Raw genomic sequence first — 23798 nt, forward strand, 5'->3', positions numbered from 1 at the left:
TCTCAAGACAAATGCTTCCCTTACCAATATGGCCGACTTTGAGATTCGATGACGTCAGCAGCCTCTCCATCCCCCCCTCCATCCCTCCGCCCCCCCTCCATCCCTCCCCCCCTCCATCCCTCCGCCCCCCCTCCATCCGCCCCCCCTCCATCCCCCCCCCCCCCCCCCCCTCCCTCCTCCCTCCACCCTCCGCCCCTCCATCCCTCCGCCCCTCCATCCCCCACCCCCCTCACCCCCCCTCCATCCCTCCGCCCCCCCTCCATCCCTCCACCCCCCCTCCATCCCTCCGCCCCCTCCCACCCTCCTCCACCCCCCCTCCATCCCTCCCTCCTCTCCCCCCTCCATCCCTCCGCCCCCCTCTCCACCCCCCCCTCCATCCCTCCACCCCCTCCATCCTCCGCCCCCCCTCCACCCCCCCTCCATCCCTCCGCCCCCCCTCCACCCCCCCTCCATCCCTCCACCCCCCTCCATCCCTCCCCCCCTCCATCCCTCCGCCCCCCCATCCTCCACCCCCCTCCATCCCTCCGCCCCTCTCCACCCCCCTCCATCCCTCCACCCCCTCCATCCCTCCACACCCCCCTCTACCCCTCCACCCCTGAACGGTCTTGCTCCACGTGCGGGGTTTGGAGGGCGGCGGGCACGAGGTCGCTGCTGTCACCCACCCACCGCCCGTCCGCCCGCCCCGGGCCCCCGGGCCCCATGGCCAGCCTGTGCCGCTCCTTGCGGGCCCTCCTCGCGCGGCCCCACGCGGCCCGCACACGCGGCCCGGAGCTGTGCACAGCAGCGACGCCGCACGGGCACCACCACCACCACGACCACGACCACGCGCGGCCTGGTGTCTCTGCCCGAGACGGTGCGGGGAAGCCGGCACGGCGGCTAGGCGAGGGTCCTTCCCTGCGGGACTTTGTACAGGCGTCCGTAGAGGGCGGTGTGGCAGACGAGGTTGACGAGGAGGAGGATGAAGACCTCACGCCGCCTTACCTGCGACCCGACGCGCTGTGGGGACACGGTCGAAAGGGTGAGCGTGGCTGGGAGAAAGACGTCAGCTGTTTCACAATCTGAATGCTGGTTTTTTTTTCCAGTGGAGGAATCCGATGAGCTGTAAAGCTCTTTAAACATCTTCTTGGTTTTTTTTCTTCTTCTTGGTTCTTTCGGTAAAGTCACGTAGAAGGGAAGTAATAAAATAATAAAAATAAAACATAATAAAATTATTACTTCCCTTCTACGTGACTTTACCGAAAGAACCAAGAAGATGAATCCCTGCAGTCACGAAAGCTTTAAATCAAAATCTTCTTGGTTCTTTCGGTAAAGTCACGTAGAAGGAAAATAATACAATAATAAAAATACAACATAATAAAATAATTCTCACGACGTTTCGGCAACAACGCAAGCAGCCGTCTTCAGGTGGAGAACAGGTGTGTCAAGTAGACAGTCTGAATGACTCTGTCTACTTGACAGACTTTACCGAAAGAACCAAGAAGATGAATCCCTGCAGTCACGAAAGCTTTAAATCGAAACTCTTTAAACATGTCCAGTTGGGGCGGGTAAGAACGTTACAACACACAATACGAAGACATGATAGGAGTGCAAAGTACACGGAAGGTAAACAAATCACCCAAACACATACTAAAATAAAACTAAACCATCCCCATCCTACCAGGTAAAGCCCACTGCGGTGTTCATTTAGTTTTCAGAAGCGACCTGGCCACAAATGATAAAGTCACGTAGGTAAAAAAATTAAAATTAATAAAAGTAAAATAAAAATACAATAATTTTTATTTTTTTTTATTTTACTTTTTATTAATTTTAATTTTACCGAAAAAACCTAAGAACATGAATCCTTGCAGTCACGAAAGCTTCAAATCTAGAACACAAATGATAACTCAACAAAGTGGCCCCAATCGTTTGGATATTTATAGCAGAAACATTCTCATTTCATGCGAACCCATGAGGCTTTTAACCACTTCAGTCTTTATCCGTCGCTCCGAGTAATATTGGCGCACTAAACGGGCACTAGAGGGCGGGAGGGATGCTTCTTGTTATCTCACAACTCTGCGTTTCAGATTTAGTGGGAGCATAGAAGTACGGTACAGGAGGAACACGTGATGTTTTGCGATGCCCTTTGCTGACCACGACACAGCACAAGCTCTGCATCTGGCGTGCATTGTGGTGGTCACTCGTATAAACATTTATCCAAGCTCAAACCTGCTGAGCCTCCATGATCTTATGATGTGGGGGCGTATTCCAGATTGTTTGATTGTCAAGCCTTGTGCCGCACAATTGGGCTCAACGGTGGCTAGGAGATGTTAACTACCTCGCCTGGTATGCTGCTGTATATTTGGAGTTTGCGTGTCTCTCTCTCATCATCATCGCGGTGGCTAGGAGATGTTAACTACCTCGCCTGGTATACAGGAGGTCGTGGGTTCGATCCGGACCCAGACGCCTGCTGCTGTATATTTGGAGTTTGCGTGTCTCTCTCTCATCATCATCGCGGTGGCTAGGAGATGTTAACTACCTCGCCTGGTGTACAGGAGGTCGTGGGTTCGATCCGGACCCAGACGCCTGCTGCTGTATATTTGGAGTTTGCGTGTCTTTCTCTCCCCGTGGTCCCGTGGATTTTTTTCCGGGTCCTCCGGTTTTTCACTCCACATTTAAGAGTCCGCATGCAATTTGAGTATTTGGCTGCTATCAATTTCTACGCGGTAAGCCACTTCGTTGAGCTAGCTTTTGTTGCCAGGTTGCTTCTTAAAAAGAGCGATATAGCTCAGTGGGCCTTACCTGGTAAAATAAAAAAAAGTTAAATTTTAGATTAGTAGTGAATATCCGAACCGACCTGAGCCTTAAATGAGTACCTGTTGCAGTGCATAATTTTCAGCACAGGGAAGACAAAGGCCACCGCCGGATATGGTACAGGCCATACCACCCCATTGTGCGTTGTCGCAACCTTCATAGGTGCTCCTTAACAGAACTTCTGCAAACAGCCCGTGCGAGTTCACACAGGGAATCTTTGTCTCTCTTTTTCTCTTTGTGTGCCTCTGTGCTGTCTCCGTGCGAAGTTTACTTCGAGACGTACGGATGCCAGATGAACACGAGCGACACTGAGATCGCGTGGGCCATCCTGCAGAAGCAAGGCTACTTCCGAACAGACAACCTGACAGAGGCACAGCTAGTCACCCGCACAGCACTCACACTGGCTACCAAACCACACACAGCACTGAGATTGCCTGGTTTACGCAACTGCGTGTCCATGATTATTGGAAAGTCTGAAGAATCTTCTTGGTTCTTTCGGTACAGTCACGTAGAATGGAAACAGCGTCTGAATGTTCAGACTCTGTCTCTCTGTCTTCTCGACAGACCTGTTCTTCACCTGAGGACGGCTGCTTGCATTGTGGCCGAAACGTCGTGAGAATTATTTAATTAAGTTTTATTTTTATTATTTCCATTCTACGTGACTTTACCGAAAAAACCAAGAAGATGAATCCCTGCAGTCACGAAAGCTTAAAATCGAAATTTTAATCTGAAGAAGGTGAAAGCTTGTCTTCGGCGTCAACTAGTGGACTGCACTTGGAACCAGAGTACGGTACTGGAGTCTGATCCCTGGCCACGGCTGCCATCCGAATCGGTCACTGCTCCACCTTCACCAACCTACACTGACCAGCGTGGAGGAAGTATGGTCGCTGAACCCCATGAACGACACGGTGTAGGGAGGCGTTTATCAAAGAGTGGATTCACAGAAGATGTTAATTATTGTTATTTTTTACCATATTTTCCGGATTATAAGATGCTCCGGAAAGTAAGACGCGCCCCAAACTCGTGCCCGGTGTCAATAATGTTTGACAAAATTGGTCACACATGCCTGTCAGATTTTAAGACTCCATCCCCAACTCTTTATTTAAACTATAGGGGAAAAAAGTGCATCGCATAATCCATAGATTGAAGTATATTTTATTTGCCGGCTATCTCCAGACATTAATATGGCAGGAGCCCTCCTCCTCCCCTTCCATCATGCCACACAATGCCGGATCACACACACCACACGAGCCTTAAAATATCACAGACCACTGCTGCCCCATCCACTGCACAGCGCACATCTTGCACCCTCGCATTTTCATACGTTTAGCCCTTTTGTCGTATGGCTTTTAAGCAACATTTTTAAAACGACACTGGCGTCCGTACTGGGAATATTCATGAGTGGTTAGACGACACTGATTATGTTTGTGACACTGCTGAAGCGTCTTACCTGGTGAGGCTGCCTAATTGGTGAAGCCGCTCATGTGTGGGTTTTCTCCGAGCACTTCATGTTCCTCTGACACAAAAGGAAAACTATTCAAAGTTGATAGGGACGTTCAAAAGTAGGGCTCTCTTGCTGTTCAGGCAAAATGTATTGAAACACATTGAGACTGTCATGGGTAAGCGGTGGAAATATTGTACTGTTGTTAATTCTTCGCTGTTGTCTTCCAGGCGGATGTCATCTTGGCAGTAACGTGTGCCATCAGGTGATCTTCACTACCGCTCACCGCCTCGTCTCTTCTTTCCGTGTTTGCTAATCCAGGGGCGGGGGACATTTCTGTGCTGAGGTTCCGATATCACAATTGGAATACAATTTGGGGTGGGGTGGCGAAAACACCGCACCGTCACGATTGTTGGACTGACACATGAGTGCTTGTCGCTCCCAACGTGTAGGGAGAAGGCGGAGCAGACGGTGTGGCGCCGGGTGGAGCGATTCCGCCACCTCAAGCACGAGCGGCAGAAGCGTGGAGGGGCGGCCCTGCAGATCGGCATTCTGGGTACAGGCCGCAATTCAATACAATTCAGAATAAGACATTTTAAACCAAAACTCAAGTAAAGCAAAATGACAAACTGAATTTTTCTCGATTTTCCTGAAGCTGCTTAATGCACTTTCAAGGAAAACATCAAATCACAATTGCTTCATTTGGTTGAGAGTTTCTTTATCGGTGAACTTACACAACAGTAATAATTGCCACGTTAAGCGCTTGTATGCATGGCCAAACCCAAACATCTGTTATCAATCAATATTGTCTCTGAAAACCTACAATTTACAAATCGCGGCCTATAAATTTGAGTATCTATGGGTAAGTACGGTGTTAAGGAATTTTCATGACGTAGCAATTATGTCATTGCATTACAGCATGACATCATTGTATTGCGTGATGTAATTACTGGGTCGGAGAACCGTAAGTCAGACATTCGCAACGTTACCAAGACCAAGGGCTATGCGCCTGAAGAAGAAAGTTTTCAATCGGTTCATGATACCCAACTTCTGAAGTAGCGCGGTATTTCTTGGAGATGCTGTACTGCAGTCACAAGTTGCTGTTTTCGAATCCACAGCGTGCATTTAGAGTACTCTTAGGTTTATTTCGGTAAAGTCACGTAGGTAAAAATAAAAGTAAATAATAAAATGATAGAAATTATAATAGAAATAAAATAAATCACGACGTTTCGGGCGCAACACATTATTTCTATCATTTTATTATAAAAAAATGTTTTTACCTACGTGACTTTACCGAAAAAACCTAAGAGTATGAATCTTTGCAGTCACGAAAGCTTCAAATCTAGAATTGCATTTCCATGTGATGACGATAAGCCACTTCGTTGTGCTCTCATTTGTGGCCGAGTCGCTGAAGAAAAACAGCCACAAAGCTCAGTGGGCCTTACCTGGAGTGTGTAAAACATTTAAAAAAATGTAATTTGTAATCGTTCCGCTCGATGATGACGTGCGGCGTGCAGGCTGCATGGCGGAGCGGCTGAAGCGCGACATCGTGGATCGCGAGCGTGCGGTTGACATCGTGGCCGGGCCCGATGCCTACCGCGGCCTGCCTCACCTGCTGGCACGCGCCCGCTCCCACCGGGAGGCCATCGACGTGGCGCTGTCGGTCGACGAGACGTACGCCGACGTCGTACCCCTCCGCGCCGACCCCAGCGCGCCTTCCGCCTTCGTGTAAGCCTCCGCAGCCTCTGCCGCCGCCGCCAAAATAGATCCCTGGAGCGATTAAATCGACTCCCGTGCATTTGCTCGATTGGATCGTTCGCGCGGCGGAATCGTGAAAGATTGCGATGGCTTGGAGAGGCCTTCATCCAGCGGTGGATTGATCATGGCCGGTGATGATGAGGATGGACGGGGTGGAGAGCCCAGTGTACCCGCCGTTGTGCCACCTCTGCCCATGTCCTGCGCATCCTGGAATTTAGAGGACACGCTGCACATGGTAGACCACTTCAGAAGAACATCGGTGAATTCTTACGTGCTCATCTATAACGCACTGCTGCCCCTTTCACCACTCCCCATGCCCCCCCGCCTCCAGCTCGGTGATGCGTGGCTGTAACAACATGTGCACCTACTGCATCGTCCCGTTCACCCGCGGACGGGAGCGGAGCCGCCCCGTGGCGTCCGTGCTGGCGGAGGTTGGGGTGCTTCTCCAGCAGGTGGGTCCTGGTGGGAGCCACAGACGATGGCCCAGTCCTCGAAGTTGTATTCCAGCCTTTGGCTGCCACTCCCATCATTAGTCTTGACCACCAACCATCGGCCTTTGTAGCGACGCGTCCTGCCCAAGCCACACTTACTTTTGTGGACGGTCAACACAATGTTTCTGACTTGCGTGCGTTCTCTAAGTCCCATGGGTTCCGCTTTCTGTCTCTGCGGCGTGATTCTTTGTACACTTTTTAGATGTCCATGTGTCTGATCCACATGTCCTATCAATGGCAGGTACTATGCACAGACAGCACCACTGCAATATAATAAATGGGAGGAAAGATCGTTATTTCAATTCCAAAACGTTTAGAAATGGTATTGGCCTCTTACGTATTTTCTGGTTGTGCCGCGCGTGGTTCAGCGCGGTGGCCATCATTTCACTTCGCATGCCGGGAGCTTCTTTTAGGAACTAAAAAAATAAAAAGAACTGAAATAATTCACCGGCACGTGGCTCGTAACGACGGACATCGTCCTGCACGGCGCGCCGCCCAAACCAGGAAACGCTTTTGGCGAGCTCCAACGCAGCGCGACCGCAAGTTTTACCCGAGGTCCGTCCATCGCCGCCCCCTCGCAGGGCGTCAAGGAGGTCGTTCTCCTGGGTCAGAACGTCAACAGCTACTGTGACACGTCCCAGCCGGCCGCGGGCACCCCCCCGGAGGGTCCTCCCGACGGCGGGCCCTCGGCGCTGAGCCGGGGATTTGGCTCCGTGTGCCGCCGCCTCCCCCCCGCGCCGGACCGGAGGGAGGTGCGGTTTGCCGAACTTCTGGCCGCGGTCTCGGAGCTGGACCCCGAGATGAGGGTGCGCTTCACGTCGCCGCACCCCAAGGACTTCCCCGACGAGGTGCGTGGGTGTGGGTGTGTGTGTGTGGTTGTGTGTGTGTGGGTGCGAGTGTGTGGGTGCGAGAGTGTGTGGATGTGTGTGTGTGGGTAGGTTCGTGTGTGTGGATGTGTATGTGGGTGCGAGTGTGTGTAGGTTCGTGTGTGTGGGTGTGTGTGTGTGGTTGTGTGTGTGTGGGTGCGAGTGTGTGGGTGCGAGTGTGTGTAGGTTCGTGTGTGTGGGTGCGTGTGTGTGTAGGTTCGTGTGTGTGGATGTGTGTGTGTGTGGGTGCGAGTGCGTGTGAGCGTGTCGAGGTGAGCGTGTCTAGGTGAGCGTGTGTATGGTAGTATCGTGGTTAGCGCGCTGCGCTACGAACCCGGCGACTATAGTTAGATTCCCGCTCATGGCCAACACCGGTGACGATTATCTGAACCGGTCCTGGGCCTCCCCTAAGTCGACTCGGCCTCAAATGCGTACCTGGTGCAGTGTGTAAATATCACCACTAGGGAGACAAAGGCGGCCGTGCATGGTGCTGGCCACCTGACCCCGTCGTGTGCCGTGCCGGCTTTCATAGGTTCTCGCTGACTGCACTTGCTCCAACAGTCTGTTAAAGCTATAGGAGGGATCTTCCCCTTTGTGATGTCTAGCGTAGCGGCTAGCGTACTGCACTACGAATCTGGCGACCCGACTTCGTTCCCCTCTCACAGTCAGCATCGGCAAGGAGTATCTTAATCTGCCATAGGCCTCCCTGAGATCGACGAAGCAGCCCGGGCATGGTGCTAACCATTCATGCCCTTGTTTGCAGTGCCGGCCTTAATAGGTGCTTGCTGACAGCACTTTCCCTAACAGTCTGTTAAAGGCTATGGGGTGGTGGGGGGCGATCTGTGTATTTTTTTGCGCGCGCGTAGGTGCTCCAGGTGATCAGGGAGAGACCAAACATCTGCAAGCAGATCCACCTGCCGGCTCAGAGCGGCAGCTCCAGCGTGCTGGCCCGCATGGGCCGAGGGTAAGGTTGGGGTCTGGGCCGGGAGGTCACGGGCCGGGAGATCACGGGCGTTCGCAACTACGGCTCCCGCGATGTGGCGGTACCGCTGTACGTCGTACGATATAAGGTCCACATTCATCGCGCCGTCCGTTCGGCAGTGTCGTCATCGCGATTATCATCGGCTCATATTTTGTAAAGAAAATATATCTCGTCAAAATATTTAGGAAATAGACTCAATAATGAAGGTTCTAAATAAATATCTACGATATTGTTCTATCAGTGTACCGGATAGAGACCCTTTAGATCCATATGTGTGTGTGCATGCGTGTGTGTGGGGAGCGATAGTACAGTGGTTAACAAATTCTTGGTTCTTTCGGTAAAGTCACGTAGAAGAGAAATAATAAAATAATAAAAATAAAACATAGGATAAAATTCTCACGACGTTTCCGCCACAACGCAAGCAGCCGTCCTCAGGTGAAGAACAGGGCTGTCGGAAAGACAGCATCCTAATGAACACTGCTAAGCTTGGCAGCGTATTTTTAAATCCTTTATATTAAGTTCGCTTGCTTGCTTGCTTGCGTGCTTGCGTATGACCGTGCAAATCTTTCGGTCGTTTTTTAACCCACTTCCCGTGATCCAATCGAGCTGACATTTTGCACACAGACTCATTGTGCGAGACAATTAATGTTCGTGAAATTTTTTTTCCAAAATTTTACACTGTTTAGGAAAAAGAAATTAAATATTTAATTACCAATTGCTTAATACTGGCAGACAATCATCTGACCCATAGGTGGCAGCCATCTCAAGCCAGAGGACGAGAGGACTCTAGCCGCCACGCATATAAAGGATTTAGAGTGAAAAACTTTGTTTTTACGGGTTATACTTATTAGTGGTTAACATGCTGTGCTACGAACTCGGTGACCCGAGTTCGATTCCCGCTCACGGTCAACACCAGTGACGACTATCTGAATTGGTCCTGGGCCTCCCCTAGGTTGACTCAGCCTCAAATCAGTACCTGGTGCAGTGTGTAAACATCGCCACCGAGAAGACAAAGGCGGCCGGGCATGGTGTTGGTCACCCACTCCCTTGTGTGCCATCTAGGCCTGCATAGGTGCTACTCGTTAACAGCACTTGCCCCAACAGTCTGATTATATGTGTAACGGCGGATGTAGACCCCGCTTCGTAATGGCTTGCTACACCCCGGTACGTAACACCTCTACATATGTATACATGTATGTTGAACTTCTTTCGCACCGTACGTGCGAAAGAAAACTCAAATTTCTTGTCAAGAAATTCGTTTTCTATTTAGAGAGATTTGATGAGGCTGTACGGGGGATCTTTGTCTTTGTGTGTGTGCGAGTCCCATAGGCACACGCGGGAGGCCTACATGGAGCTGGTGCATCACATCCGAGACATGATCCCAGGTGCGCCCTTGACCAATAGAAAGAGAGCAATCTTGCCTCTCAGAGTTAACCAATGGAGAGGATTGAGTTGTCAATGGTACCTCTGTCATCGGCGAATAGGAGCTTAGAGCATTGACTGTGTCCTAGATTTTGACCAATGCTGGAGTGACACCGTAACTGGGCCTTTAGTCTCCTTGGTTCTTTCGGTAAAGTCACGTAGAAGGGAAGTAATAAAATAATAAAAATAAAACATAATAAAATAATTCTCACGACGTTTCGGCCACAACGCAAGCAGCCGTCCTCAGGTGAAGAAACAGGTCTGTCACCTGAAGACGGCTGCTTGCGTTGTGGCCGAAACGTGAGAATTATTTTATTATGTTTTATTTTTATTATTTTATTACTTCCCTTCTACGTGGCTTTACCGAAAGAACCAAGAAGATGAAACACTGCAGTCACGAAAGCTTTAAATCGAAATTTGGGCCTTTAGTATTGGCCGATAGGAGTCTTGTCAGCTGCGCTGACCAATTGGTGGGTAGTAATCGACTACATTTCTGTTGTCCACGACTCAGGAGCAGAATATTTATTTAGACTGGAGGAGGAATTTGACGAGCTATGAAGCTCTTTTTCACAGATGTCCAGTCGGGGCGGGTCAGTAAGTTACACCAACAAACAATAGGTGTGTAAAGTATTGTAAAGGTAAGCAAGTCACTCGACATAAAATACTCTGACGCCTTTGAAAATTCATAATCAACGTTTTTGGGTTAGATCGCGTTACTTATAAATGTGTCGTAACCCTCCACCACCCGACACGGCCAATCAGCAAAAAAGTGTCACGTTGACAAAAGACAAATAGTTCACTGCTTTAGCCCACCGGTGTGTTGAAGCGTGTATCCACACGCTGGGCTAAAGCAGTGAAGTATTTGTCTTTTGTCAACGTGACACTTTTTTGCTGATTGGCCGTGTCGGGTGGTGGAGGGTTACGACACATTTATAAATAACGCGATCTGAACCCAAAAACGTTGATTATGAATAATATTGGTCGCGAAAGCCTCACACGTGTTCAACTGGCCTTTGAAAATGGCGATGGCCCCCCAAATCTCGCCTCCCGAAGGCTGGAAACCCTCCACAAGCCATGCAAATCGTGACAAGGCTGATGACTTCTAGATTTGAAGCTTTCGTGACTGCAAGGATTCATATTCTTAGGTTTTTTCGGTAAAGTCACGTAGGTAAAAAAATAAAATTAAAAATAAAATAAACATCACGACGTTTCGAAAGCAACACAAGCCTCCGTCTTCAGGTGGAAAACGTCGTGATTTTTATTTTATTTTATTTACTTTTATTAATTTAAATTTTTGACCTACGTGACTTTACCGAAAAAACCTAAGAATATGAAGGCTAATGACTCCAGTGACATCACCGAGCCCCGCCCATCACCTCCCATCTAGCGGCACGTGTGGTATAAGGTGGGGGGGGGGGGGAAGGCGCTCACCCAGTGCGTGTGCCGTCGCGTTTCCTCGGCAGGCGTGAGTCTGAGCAGCGACTTCATCGCGGGCTTCTGCGGCGAGACGGAGAGCGAACACGAGGACTCGCTGTCGCTTATCCGCACCGTGGGCTACGACACCGCCTACTTGTTCGCTTACAGCATGCGCAAGGTCCGCTCGCCCAACCACCCCGCACCCTCCTGCACCCCCTCTCCAGCTCCCCTGCACCTCCCTCCGCCCGCACACCCCACAGAGACATGCACCTCCTCATTTGTAACGGATCCGAGTCGATGCACTGGCCATGCGTGTGTGTGTCCCTGTGCAACACGTGCGTGCGTGGAGCAGAAGACGCGTGCGTCCCACCGCTTGCAGGACGACGTTCCGCCCTCCGTGAAGCAGCGGCGCCTCTCCGAGCTCATCGCCGCCTTCCGTGAGTCGGCCTCCGATCTCAACGCTGCCAGGGTCGGCTCCACCCAGCTTGTGCTCGTTGAGGGGGTGAGTCGGGGATCGGTCGACGTATCGCTCGACAACCAGAGCTGGGGAATCGAACTCGGGTTACCGGTCTGCTAGTGCAGCACGCTAATCACTGCACCCCCCCTCTCCCTGTGTCCAAAACCAAAATGTCATGGTAGGTTTTTTCTTTTAAAAAGCAAACACGTGTTTTTTTGGGTGATTGACACTGCTAGCATATTACCAGCGCCACACCTCTTGAACAACCTCCCCCCCTCCCCGAAGCAATCTTGACAATGCACCTCCTTTGTACGTACGAGCATGTTGAACTTCTTTCGTACGGAACTTAGCCAACCACGCTCATCGCTGGTGCGTTTGCATACAGCAACTAACTCGCAACCACAACTTTCTTAAGTTTTGTCTACATTTGAAACAGCTGTAGATGGTTTATAAATATATCTAGATTATTTTCTCACTGTTTATAATCTTTCTAATTTTTACGTCTTGAGTGTCGACGTGACGATGGTGCTTCGAGTGGCAATATTCTTGCCGGGACAAAACGAGAGTAAGATTGACGTGACGTCTGCGAGGCATCTGGAATGTCGCCTACTGGTAGTGGGCCGCGTCAAAGCGACACGAGTGCAGCCCCAGCGATCGCGCGACTGCCGCTCAAGGGACTGTACAGAGAATACACAGAAACGAGTAAATGATGCGGAGCGATTACACTGGTCAACAAAAAAAAAAATTCTGGCCTGGACTTTTGCAGCTGTTTTAGACTAATTTCAGGGTGCTGATTCCAAATCTGATCTCAGATTTGCTCTATCACATCTCATTTTTATGCTATCGGCATACCCCATTTTCATTGATTTTACCCGAAATTAACTCTGTCACTTATGATTACAAGTTGTTGCGAGTCAGTGACTGCTTTAGTGTTAAAATATGGTGCTGTATTTTTAGGATAATGTGTCTATAATATCATTTTATGTAGATATCCACATTTATTGAATATTTTTCTTCTGCAGTTTTTATTGAAAATGCAATATTTGATATCTCAAAAACCTGACGTGATAGACAAAAATTTGGAATCAGCACCCCAAAATTACGTGAACCTGTGGCCTTGCTGACAGGTACCGGTTGAAGGTCGGCATCAGAATATTTCATTAATCCTGGAGGAATCCGATGAGCTACAAAGTAATTTTTCACAGATGTCCAGCCCACCTCCGAATGGCAACTCCCGATTAGCGCGGTCGGCCGGCCGGCCATTCACGGCGCGAAAGAAGTTCAACATACATACTACAGAGCGTTTCCACTTGGCAAACCATGGCAGGTGCGGATAGCTTTCGCACAAGTGGAAAATTAAAAACTTTCCAGAAGTCTGCGACCGTGGTCATCGACGCAACGTTGCCCCCCCCCCCCCCCCACCGCGGAGTGACTTTTGGAGCGAGCGGGAGTCGAACCCGTAGCTAATGGCGGCGCGTGACCCCCGACAGGCGAGCCGGCGTTCCCAGTTCGAGCTGTCCGGGCGGACGGACGGCAACGCTCGCGTGGTGTTCCCCGACGTACTGCTGCCCGACGGCGCCGGTTCCCCGGCTCTTGCATCCGCGCAGCGCGGAGACTACGTCGCCGTGAAGGTGGGAGCCGTTACGTCTACCCCTCTCTGCTACTGCCCCCTATCCCTCTCTCATCTGCACTCTCCTGCACTCTCCTCTACTCTCCTCTACTCTCCTCTACTCTCCTCTACCCTCTCCTGCACTTTCCGCTACGCTCATGAACCCTCTGCTACCGTCCCCTCTCTACCCTCTCCTCTCTACACTCAACTACCCTCTCCTGCACTCTAGTTCAAGTTCAAGGTCATTATTAGGTATAGCCCTGTGAGCCGTTCGGTTCTTGAATCGGGTGCAACCGCAACAAACAAAAAACATGAACAAAAAACATCTTAAAGTGAATATGTGACTAAGTGCAAACAGAAAATCCAAGAAAAGACAGCAAAATATTGCAGAAAAAACACCGTACACCAACGCTGTGTGCAAAAATCCCAGTGGGATGCAAGTCAAACAACAACAACTCCACCACCTCCACTACTCTCTCCTCTACACTCTCCGCTACCATTCCATACGCTCCTCTCTCCTTCACTCCTCTTGCCAAGTGTTTTTTAGGGTAGGTGTGGGGAGTCTACGGCCTGGCCCGTGACTTCATTCCACATGCCCCCACTGCAAGCAGCTTAGCCTCATTAATCGGGTACTAGAGGGGGGCGGGGGGAGTACTATCTTCTACCTGACAACAACACTGCCTTTTCTAAATGTAGCCCCTGCGCTCGGTCACTGATGTCACTGCGTGGGCCACTTGATGGCACGGTCGTGACACGGGTCGCGTGTCATTAATGCGCGTGGCCCCCACGGCAACATCTTTTTTTATATCTAGAAATATAAAAATCGATTTGCCTCTAAGTGAGGAATAGATTCTACCACCCCTGCTGTCTACGGAGTTTAGCGTTCGGCACTCTTGTGGTGTCGGCGCTCACCAGAGCTCGGCGATAATTATTTTCTCGTCCCTGTTTATAATTCATACGTAACAAGAAAACTCGTTTCTTCAGAACTGCTTTTTGTCTTGTAGTTTTTTTTTTCTTCCCACTCGCACCTCCGGTTGGCACGGTTGGCTACGTATGGTTGGAAAAAAGTTCAACATACATACATACAAGGATATACATACATATATATAAGGAACGAAACAGGTGGACTTCTCCACAAATCTGGCTGTCGCCTGATGAAGCTATTGTAATTATTGGCGAAACGTCGTAACAGATTGTAAATGTTGTGGCTTGACTCTCCAACACACCGGTGTTGCTGTCCTAGTGACGAATTGGCACGTTCTGTTTACGTGACAACCCTTATTAGTTAGCTGTGTAGGGTGGTGGCGGGTTTAACGATACATTTATATATTTACGCGATCTAACCCAAACAAACCTCTATTATGGATTATATTGGTCGCGAAAGCCTGCGTGTTAAACATACATACAAGAAGTTGAGCCTTTAGCGAGGCGTGCAATGCATTGTGGGTAGCTTCCCAGAATTCCTCGCAACCTCTGCATGATTAATCGAAGCAAGGAGCTTACTTTGTAAATCCTTTATATTAAGTTAACTTGCTTGCTTGCTTGCGCGCTTACGACCGTGCAAATCTTTCGGTCGTTTTTTATTTAAATCCTTTATATTAAGTTCGCTTGCTTGCTTGCGCGCTTCCGACCGTGCACATTTTTTCGGTCGTTTTTTAACCCACTTCCCGTGATCCAATCGAGCTGACATTTTCCACACAGACTCGTTGTGCGTGACAATTAATTTTCGTGAAAAAAAAATCCAAAATTTTACACTTTTTAGGAAAAAATAAATTATATTTAATTACCAATTGCTTAATGGTGCCAGGCAATCATCTGACCCATAGGTGGCAGCCATCTCAGACCAGAGGACGAGAGGACTCTAGCCGCCACGCATATAAAGGATTTATAGTGAAAAACTTTGTTTTTACGGGTAAATTTTTCCTGCTTAAACTTGTCCCGCCAACCCCTAACTGAAGTTAATTTGCTTTTTGAAAGTTCAGCCTGCTTCATCAGTGACTGTGCTTGCGGTCACAGTGCCTCTGGCAAGTGTGCGTTTGCTGCACATGTCAATAAATGCCACCAGGGAAGGGTGCATGGGTGGCTCGTAGAACCGGCACTGCTGAGATCCTAGATTTAAACTGGCATCGGCCACTTGTGATTTAAACCGAGACCCATAGACTCAAATAGAGACTCATCGATTCACATAACCTTGAGCTGTGGTTTAAACCGGGTTCTCAAGTGTAGGGAGTTGAAGGTCTCGGCCTGGGGCACCAATGACTGCAGAAAAAAACCACATCATGTTAAATTCAGTTTTGCGCTGCACTTATTTCCAGCTCTGAGAATTTAAAACATATCGGTGTTTGACTGTCATGTGACAACATAGCAGGTGAGGTTATTGGAATTGTCGCACGAACAGTGCCGTTCAGCCAGCTTGCCCGTCTTATTTACAAGGGAAGATCTGTGGACAAGTGCTGCCCCCTTCTGTGTGGGCCAGACGTCGCTTGAAGGTACCGCAGAAGTCGCTCCGTGGCATCCGCTTTCGCAGTTCTCGGCTCGTGGGGTGTGTTTTTAGCCTTTTATTTTAGACTTGAGACTTTAATTCTAGATTTGAAGTTTTCGTGACTGCAAGGATCCATATTCTTTGTTTTTTTTCGGTAAAGTTACGTAGGTAAAAAATACAAAATGAAAACAACTAAATTAAATCACGAAAATAAAATAAAAAAAAATAAAAATTAAATCACGACGTTTCGGAAGCAACACAAGCCTCCGTCTTCAGGTGGAACCGCCACAGTAATTTTGCTGTGGAAAAATTCACCTGAAGACGGAGGCTTGTGTTGCTTCCGAAACGTCGTGATTTTATTTAGTTGTTTTCATTTTTATTTTTATTTTATTTTATTTTTCTGATTTAATTTAGTTGTTTTCATTTAGTATTTTTTACCTATTTGACTTTACCGAAACAACCAAAGAGTACTTGAGACTTTATTTGAACTGCCAACTCCCATTGAGATGAACAGATAAATTAGCTTAATGGGCCATAGTTGGCTTGGACCCTCCTGCAAATAAATGAATTGCAGCTCCCTGTCCAATCGCCCTCCCCACTCCCCTCCTTCGCCCCGCAGCCCCCTGGCGCAGTCGTCCGCTGCTTTCTCGCTCGACAGCTACGGCCTCCTGGTTTACACTTCCCCGCGAGAGATCTCCAAGTGGGTCCTTCGTCTGGTGACGCGACGCCGATAGCCCAACTGTCTTAGAAAAAAAACTTGGGGTGGGAGGGAAAGATTGTATACGTGTAAAAACATAAAGCTTAAAAAAAGCTAAATAAATACCATCAGGATTACGGTGCGTTTGGCTGCAGGTCGCGTTTGGACTGGTTTGCGATGTTACGCCACAAGTTCCCGCGGGCAGCCGGGGGCGACGTCATCGCTTAGCTGTCCCAGTCACCTGCAGGGGTCTCTTCCCCTCTCCGCTGCTCTCTCTCTTTCCTCTCTTTCTCACCCCCCCCCTCCACCCCCGGCCGTACTGCAGCGACGCCTCGCTGAGTACGGGAAGGTCTCGCAATCCCGGCGCTGGCTCCGACTCCCCGCCGGCAAACGCATTGTTTAACCCAACAAAGAAATGTGCGCGGCAAAAGAATAATGGCAGGCTGTAGCGGACAATGGTCGACGGCGATAAAAAATGATCTTGTCCACCCGCCGATTTCCGGCGACCAACAAACAGCGTTGTGTACGTACGTACATTGAACTTCGTTCGCGCCGTACATAGCCAACTGCGCTAATCGACAGTGCGGGCGAAGGACAACAAACTAAACACAAAAGTCAGTTCTAAAGAAATGAGTTTTGATTCCAGATTTAAGAGTGTGTAGCTCCAGTGACTTCCTAAAATTGGAAGGAAGAGCATTCTAGCCGCAGAAACAGCGCATCTGAAAGTGCCGTGCGATGATGCGGTGACCACCACCGTCTTTGTTCGATGGCTGAGCCAAAAGCCGCTACTGCTGCTACTGTGAGGATGACCGGAATTGGCGTGGTGATGATGATGGTTTATAACTCCTTGACCACATCAGCGAGGTATCGTGGCTCGTTTGTGGCAAGCGCTTTGTGTGCGCAATGAGCGCGACCCTGCAACATACTCGTTCGGCGACTGGAAGCCAATGCAGCACCAGACGGGCACGTGGGTGTGCGCACGTGATTAGTTTGGCAGCGCGCATTGCAAGCTACGTGGGCGATTGCGATGTCGCGTCTCGTGTGGTGCCGCAACGTCGCCCGCAGATATCATTCTGGTGGCTTCCACCAGATGTTGGGTCCGACGCGTTTTCTCGGCTTTACTCGGAGCCCGCTATAAGACACACAAATATATCATTTAAGGTCTTTTCCTCAATATTTGTATTTACCTTCGGGAGTTTTAATTTTATTTTGTGGGGTGTTTTTTATCACTCGCCTGTGTGCTTTTATTATGTCCCTATTGGTTTTTTTTCCTCATGCATTTTATTTCTGTTCTTGCCCATACATGTACAGCACTCTTGACTTCTGCGTGGAAGGGGTCTGTCATCGTGCGAAATGTTATTATCGTGGATTCACATTTGCGTTTTGCTCATTCCTGGCAATGTTCCCACTCGTGTTGCAATGTGCCTCGCTGGTCGCCGTTTCTCAACCCGTTCCTGTTACGATGCTGGCTACTCGTAAACACTGCGCCACCACCGCAGCTGCACCGTATTTGCTCATCGCTGTCATAGAGCGAGAGAGAGAAAGAAAGAGAGTGACTTGGAGGCACAAGGAGGAATCGCAGATGAGCGGGAGAGAAAGGTAGTAGCCACGTGGTGAGGAGCCGGTGTCAAATCCCGGCTAAGCTCTGCAATCCTCTACATATTAAGGTGTTAGCAGCGGTGAGGAGCCGGTGTCAAATTCCCGGCAAAGATCTGCAATCCTCTACATATTAAGGTGTTATCAGCGGTGAGGAGCCGGTGTCAAATTCCTGCCAAAGATCTGCAATCCTCTACATATTAAGGTGTTATCGGCCGATTAATGAGCACGTATACATGCGAGTAAACCGGAGCACCCCGAGAAAACACACGCATGCGAAAGGGGAAACGCTCCGTCTAACGCAGAAGGGACAGATGGAGTCCGCACTTGCCGTGCACCGCCTTCTCCTGGCAAGCCAGGGTGCGGCACCTCAGCGCTCATGGGAAGGGAGTTTTGCCTCCACGTTTCCGGGTTACAGGGGTGCTCCACCGCCGCCCTGTCCTGTCGCTGCATCCCAGAGAGCTTCATGGCTCATTGGATTCCTCCATGAAAACGCATTGTCCTGCGGAGGGAGCTGGTAGGAACGTTGGGTCGCTCGGTCAATGGCCAGGGTCAACGGCGGCGTGGTGTATTCCGCAAATATGCCCGACTGTGAGGGCGGGCACAAGCCGGCGTGAGTAGGTTAAACGTTGAGTTTTATAAGGGCACCACGGGGTGACCAGCCCCTCCCCACCCAGCCCCACCCCTCCCCACCCAGCCCCACCCTCCCCACCCAGCCCCTCCCTACCCTCCCCTCCCCACCCAGCCCCTCCCTGCACGACGGACACAATAATCCCCTGTGGGCTGGTGTAACCAGGAGGTTCCTACCAGTATAAACACTCTGATTCAGATTCAATCCACAGTCCTTCACATCTTGTTTCACCACTCCGATCAGCCTCTCTCCCGAGGTCTGCCTCTCTGCCATTTGTATAAGTGGTCATTTGTCGCTCTTCGCCAATCCACTGGCGGACGACGACATCCCTACTGTGGATTGGTTTTCTGGATTGTTTGACCACGCTGGGCAGCGCGGGTTGGTCAAGTCAAGGGTGTGCCCAGGATCGGCTCAGATACCCCTCGCCCACTGACGTGTTAGCCCTGGCCAGTAATAAACACTCGGGTTGTTGGGTTCAGATGCATTGCGTCACCACTCGACCCTCTTCATTTGCATGATGTTTTATTCTTGGATTTTATCTGTACATATGTCCACGGGCACGAGAAGTCACTGCACATTCTTTACATGTGCATGCGCCAAAATTGTGTGCTCAAACCCATGCTAAAAAAAAAGATTGCCATTCAGAAGAAGATACAGTGCAGAATTTCCGATAGGTTTCCAAATAGGACTTTGAAATACCTTTGGCGGGCAAGACAAAGATCCCCCGTATAGCCTTAACAGGCTGTAGGGACAAGTGCACTTAGCAACACGAGGGGGTGCGTGGCCAGAACCACGCCCGACCGCCTTTGGTGACCGCCTCTGGTGATATTTTTACACACCACACCAGGTACGTATTTGAGTCAACCTAGGGCAGGCCTAGGACCGATTTAGATTGTATTTATTTCACCTTTATTTAACCAGCTAAAAACCCCTTGAGGTTAAAAACATCTTTTGCGAGGGGGACCTGTAAAGAAGTTGGCAAAAATACATCGCCACACATACACACACAATACGAAATAGTACAATACAAAACAGGCATCGAACTCGGTCGCCGGGGTCGTAGCACAGAGCGCTAACCACTACACTACCGTGCTCTCCAGTTGGCGGGCAAGCATACGTGAACACACACACACACCTTTGGTGTTGTCCAATAAACACATTCCTGCGGAGGGAGCTGGTAGAAACGTTGGGTTGCTCGGTCAATGGCAGGGTCAACGGCGGCGTGGTGTATTCCGCAAATATGCCCGACTGTGAGGGCGGGCACAAGCCGGCGTGAGTAGGTTAAACGTTGAGTTTTATAAGGGCACCACGGGGTGACCAGCCCCTCCCCACCCAGCCCCACCCTCCCCGCCCCACCCTCCCCTCCCCACCCAGTCCCTCCCCACCCTCTCACCCAGCCCCTCCCCACCCTCCCCTCTCCACCCAGCCCCACCCCTCCCAATTTTGGATGCAGGACGGACGGACACAATAATCCCCTGTGGGCTGGTGGAACCAGGTGGTTCCTACCAGTATAATGCCCACTGCGGGGATGGATGCGCATGTACTCCGGTGAACGGTGACATTCATTCGGGAGACGAGTGTTGTTTACCAAGTTACAGAACCCGATTTATTTTTGTTTTATTTCATGGATGCCGCCGACCACAGAAGGTCTTCTTATAATTTAGATTTATTGAGCAAGTCTCCAAAAGCTGGTATACCGGAATAGGGATAGGAGGAGGTACAAAATGTTAAAAAAGAATGTGGTTTTCTGATTTTTCTAGTTGTCAACACAGACCCGGCTGTGTTTGCACTAAATTGGAGCTCTTAACCTTTCGAGGATATTATTAGAATATTTACATGAGTCATTCCCCCAGTCACTCACAATGACCAACTTATGTGCGGTAGGTAATAATTAACACAGGAGTGCACAGAGAGACAATCTCAGAACACATTCCTGCGGTGGGAGCTGGTAGGAACGTTGGGTTGCTCGGTCAATGGCCAGGGTCAACGGCGGCGTGGTGTATTCCGCAAATATGGCACAAGCCGGTGTGAGTAGGTTAAACGTTGAGTTTTATAAGGGCACCACGGGGTGACCAGCCCCTCCCCACCCAGCCCCACCCCTCCCACGCCCCACCCTCCCCACCCAGCCCCTCCCCACTCACGGGGGTAACTGGAGAAAACCCACGCGTGCGAGGGGGTCAGGCTAACACTCGGTCACCGTACAAATGTTAACGAACCCCGCTTGCTGCACTGCCAGTAGATGGCAATCTCGACGGGTATGGGGGAGGGAGTTTCACGAACTTGCATGAATCCAGCAACCGTCGCCGCCCTCCACAGCGCTGCATCGCAGGCGCGCGTGACAGTGACAGTGAGCGTGACGGAACGGCGGTGGGGGGGGGCAGGCGCGCAGCGTGGCAGCGTGCGTGACGAGGGAAGGGCACGGAGGCAGCGGCTTTTCCTGTCTCTTGCAGATTACATCGTCGAGCTCGCAGAGCCTCAGGGGCACGGCGCTTCACCGCACCACGCTGCGGGAATTCCACGCCACGCCGGATGATGCCCCCTTCTCTCATGGCGGCGGCGTCGGCGGCAAGTGACGGTGCGAAAGAAGTTCAACATTCCTACGTATGTCAACCGCACGGAACGTCTTCCCAGCAGCGGCGGGGAGCCTTTTTACTTTACCGAGGTTCCGAATAAGACGTTAAAATACCTTTGGCGAGATAAAGATCCCCCGTATAGCATTAACAGACTCTTGGGGAAATTACTATTAGCGAGCACCTATGAATTCACCAACAGAACAGACAAAGATCCCCCGTGTCGCCTTAACAGGCTTGAGGCAAGTGCTGTTAGCGAACATCTGACATAGTAGCACGGCACACGAGGGGGTGGGTGGCCAGCACCACGTCCGACCGCCTTTGTCTCCTCAGTGGCAATGATTTTTACACACCACACCAGGTGCTCATTTGAGGCCGAGTCGACCTAAGGGAGGCCCAGATCAGGTTCAGATGATCGCTCAGTGTTCGCCGTGAGCAGGAATCGAACTTCGGTCGCTGGGTTCATAGCGCAGTTCATTAACCGCTATAATACCGCTCCCCTCAAAAAACACACAAGCACACATCTCAGTGTTATCTGATAATACTCCCATTTTGCAACTTGTAGTTAAAGTCACAGTCGAGGAGCGGGGGAACAAAAGCAATGTTTGCAGAATCACGGTGCAGGCGGTGTCATGCCCTGCTGCGTTTCTCGGATGTATGAGTTTCGTGTCAAGAAAGAGACGTATTCCTTTGGCAATTCCAAATAATTCACTGACTGTTCAAATTCAGGATTTCCGTGAGTTCCGTGCGTAAAATCTCATCCAATATTAATACAACAATATCATTTGAGATTGCCTTTACCTCACTCATGCGTTGCCTGAGAGGACGGCGCACGCGTTCGCACAACATAAGGTGCAGACAGACACAAAAGACAGCGTTGTTTCCAGGTCAGAGATAGTCCAATTAGTGCGACGAGGGTTCCCGCAGTGACGAATAATTATCGTTTGCGAGCTTTTTCTAAATGCATGGCCTCGTGGAGAGATGTTAACTACTTCGCCTGGAATACAGCAGGGTCGTGGGTTCACTCCCGTCCCTGACGCCTGCATATTTGGCGTTTGCATGTTCTCTCTCCCGTTGCTCGTGTGGATTTTTCTACGGGTCCTCCGGATTTCCCTCTCCACGCTTATAAACAACGTGCGTTTAGAGTATTTGGCAGCTATACATTTCCACGTGATAAGTCACTCGGTTGAGCTATCATTTGTGGCCGGGTCACTTCTGAGAAAGAGGCCACATAGCTAAGTGGGTCTCACCTGGTAAGAAAAAAAATATAAATTAAATCTTGGGCTGTGTCTGGCCCGTGTGATGGAGGTTCCCCACCCCTCAGGGGAAAAAATGTGCCCAGACTTTGTCCTGGAGGCACGCAACAATTCCGCACAGACTCCCTGGCAACAGCAATGCAATGAATCATCACATTTTAGAGTTGTCTTTGGTTTAAGAACTCGATTACCCTTTTCGCATTTTTCATCGGTATGTTTTCTCATGTTCTTATTTCGTCTAGTTTTGATCCCTCCAAAAGCATTATTGTAGCCTCGGCATTTCATAATTTTCTAAAATTATAAATCATTCACGGCATAACAATCGATTTTAATAGGTTAATCATTACGGGCCTTATCTCCTGGACTGAAGCACGCAAGTTGAAGCTTGTTTAATGAGAAAAAAATACTTGAAAATCAAGGTCTGGTTCTCCGTCAGTGACTGACGCCATTCCTCCGATTTAGCGTCATAGTGTTGTCGCTAAAGTGCCATAATGACGCACTTGAATGTAATTTAAAGTTTTTTTCACCAACGACGCTTTGGATTGGAGTCAGGACTGGCCACGACCCACAGCCTAGCTACAATATCCATAAGATAGAATGTCTTTGATTCTGCTCTGGAGAGCATGTCTAGAGGGTATATTGGCATCCTCTTTTACATTGGCCAGACATAATGTAACCACACTTTAACCACACCAAATATGGCCTGCCAATCGATTACCTGGTGTACCCATTTATACTGTCGGACAGAGATGGGGGAGATTTAAAAAACTTTCCCCATCGGTTCAACATCCACGCTGGGAAATAGAATCGAACCAGCAACTGCAAATCCATTGTGCTCACCATTACGTCACAGGCAGAATTCAGACGTTACATGGATCCCGCATCTTCTTGTTGTATTCCTCAGCGCTGTAAAGCCACAGGCAAGAAGTGCAAGTGCGGGAACGCTCTGCTGCACCACGTGGAGGGGGAGAAATGGTTCGAGCCGTGACTTGATGAAACACGACGCCGTGCCGATCCTGAACTGTACCCACGGACGGTCAGTGGCACAGAATTTTAAATTCGCCGCCCTCTTCAAAGTTGGAAGCTGAGGAGCGCAAGGCACGCGGGCGCGACCCGGGGACCTGTTTGTCAGTCTTTGCGAATAAATATTTATAGTGAGTGGGCGGATGTGCGTAGTTGCCGTGTGTTTATTTTAGGATAATTGTCACAAGGGTTAGGGTGGAGTGGGTTAGCGCACTGCATTATGAATCCGGTGACGCGAGTTTGATTCCTGGCTACGGTCAGCCGAAGTGGCGAGTGATTCATGAACCGAACCTAGGTCCTGCACTGACCAG

The 23798-nt window shown here is 49.9% G+C and overlaps 1 protein-coding gene across 1 annotated transcript; it reads left to right on the forward strand.

Annotated features, from left to right (window-relative positions):
• Window positions 1-571: 571 nt before the first annotated feature.
• On the forward strand, window positions 572-23631 carry CDK5RAP1 (CDK5 regulatory subunit associated protein 1). The gene is made up of 14 exons (XM_061574844.1): window positions 572-1018; window positions 3057-3160; window positions 4462-4496; window positions 4684-4787; window positions 5749-5959; window positions 6321-6441; window positions 7062-7328; window positions 8213-8310; window positions 9658-9713; window positions 11214-11344; window positions 11519-11668; window positions 13114-13254; window positions 21089-21239; window positions 23369-23631. Exons 1-13 carry the CDS (start codon window positions 700-702, stop codon window positions 21209-21211), a joined length of 1860 nt encoding a protein of 619 aa, XP_061430828.1. The 5' UTR covers window positions 572-699; the 3' UTR covers window positions 21212-21239; window positions 23369-23631.
• The last annotated feature ends 167 nt before the right edge of the window (window positions 23632-23798 follow it).

This window comes from Lethenteron reissneri, chromosome 56, assembly GCF_015708825.2.
Source record: "Lethenteron reissneri isolate LAM-NWPU_2019-01 chromosome 56, ASM1570882v1, whole genome shotgun sequence".
Taxonomy (NCBI): Eukaryota; Metazoa; Chordata; class Hyperoartia; order Petromyzontiformes; family Petromyzontidae; genus Lethenteron; species Lethenteron reissneri.

Bases quoted from the DNA above. Each gene is read 5' to 3' on its own strand.
- CDK5RAP1 (XM_061574844.1), top strand. From the start codon at position 700: ATGGCCAGCCTGTGCCGCTCCTTGCGGGCCCTCCTCGCGCGGCCCCAC. The intron at 6,442-7,061 runs GTGGGTCCTGGT...GCCCCCTCGCAG, and splicing joins TTGGGGTGCTTCTCCAGCAG to GGCGTCAAGGAGGTCGTTCT. The intron at 11,669-13,113 runs GTGAGTCGGGGA...GACCCCCGACAG, and splicing joins AGCTTGTGCTCGTTGAGGGG to GCGAGCCGGCGTTCCCAGTT.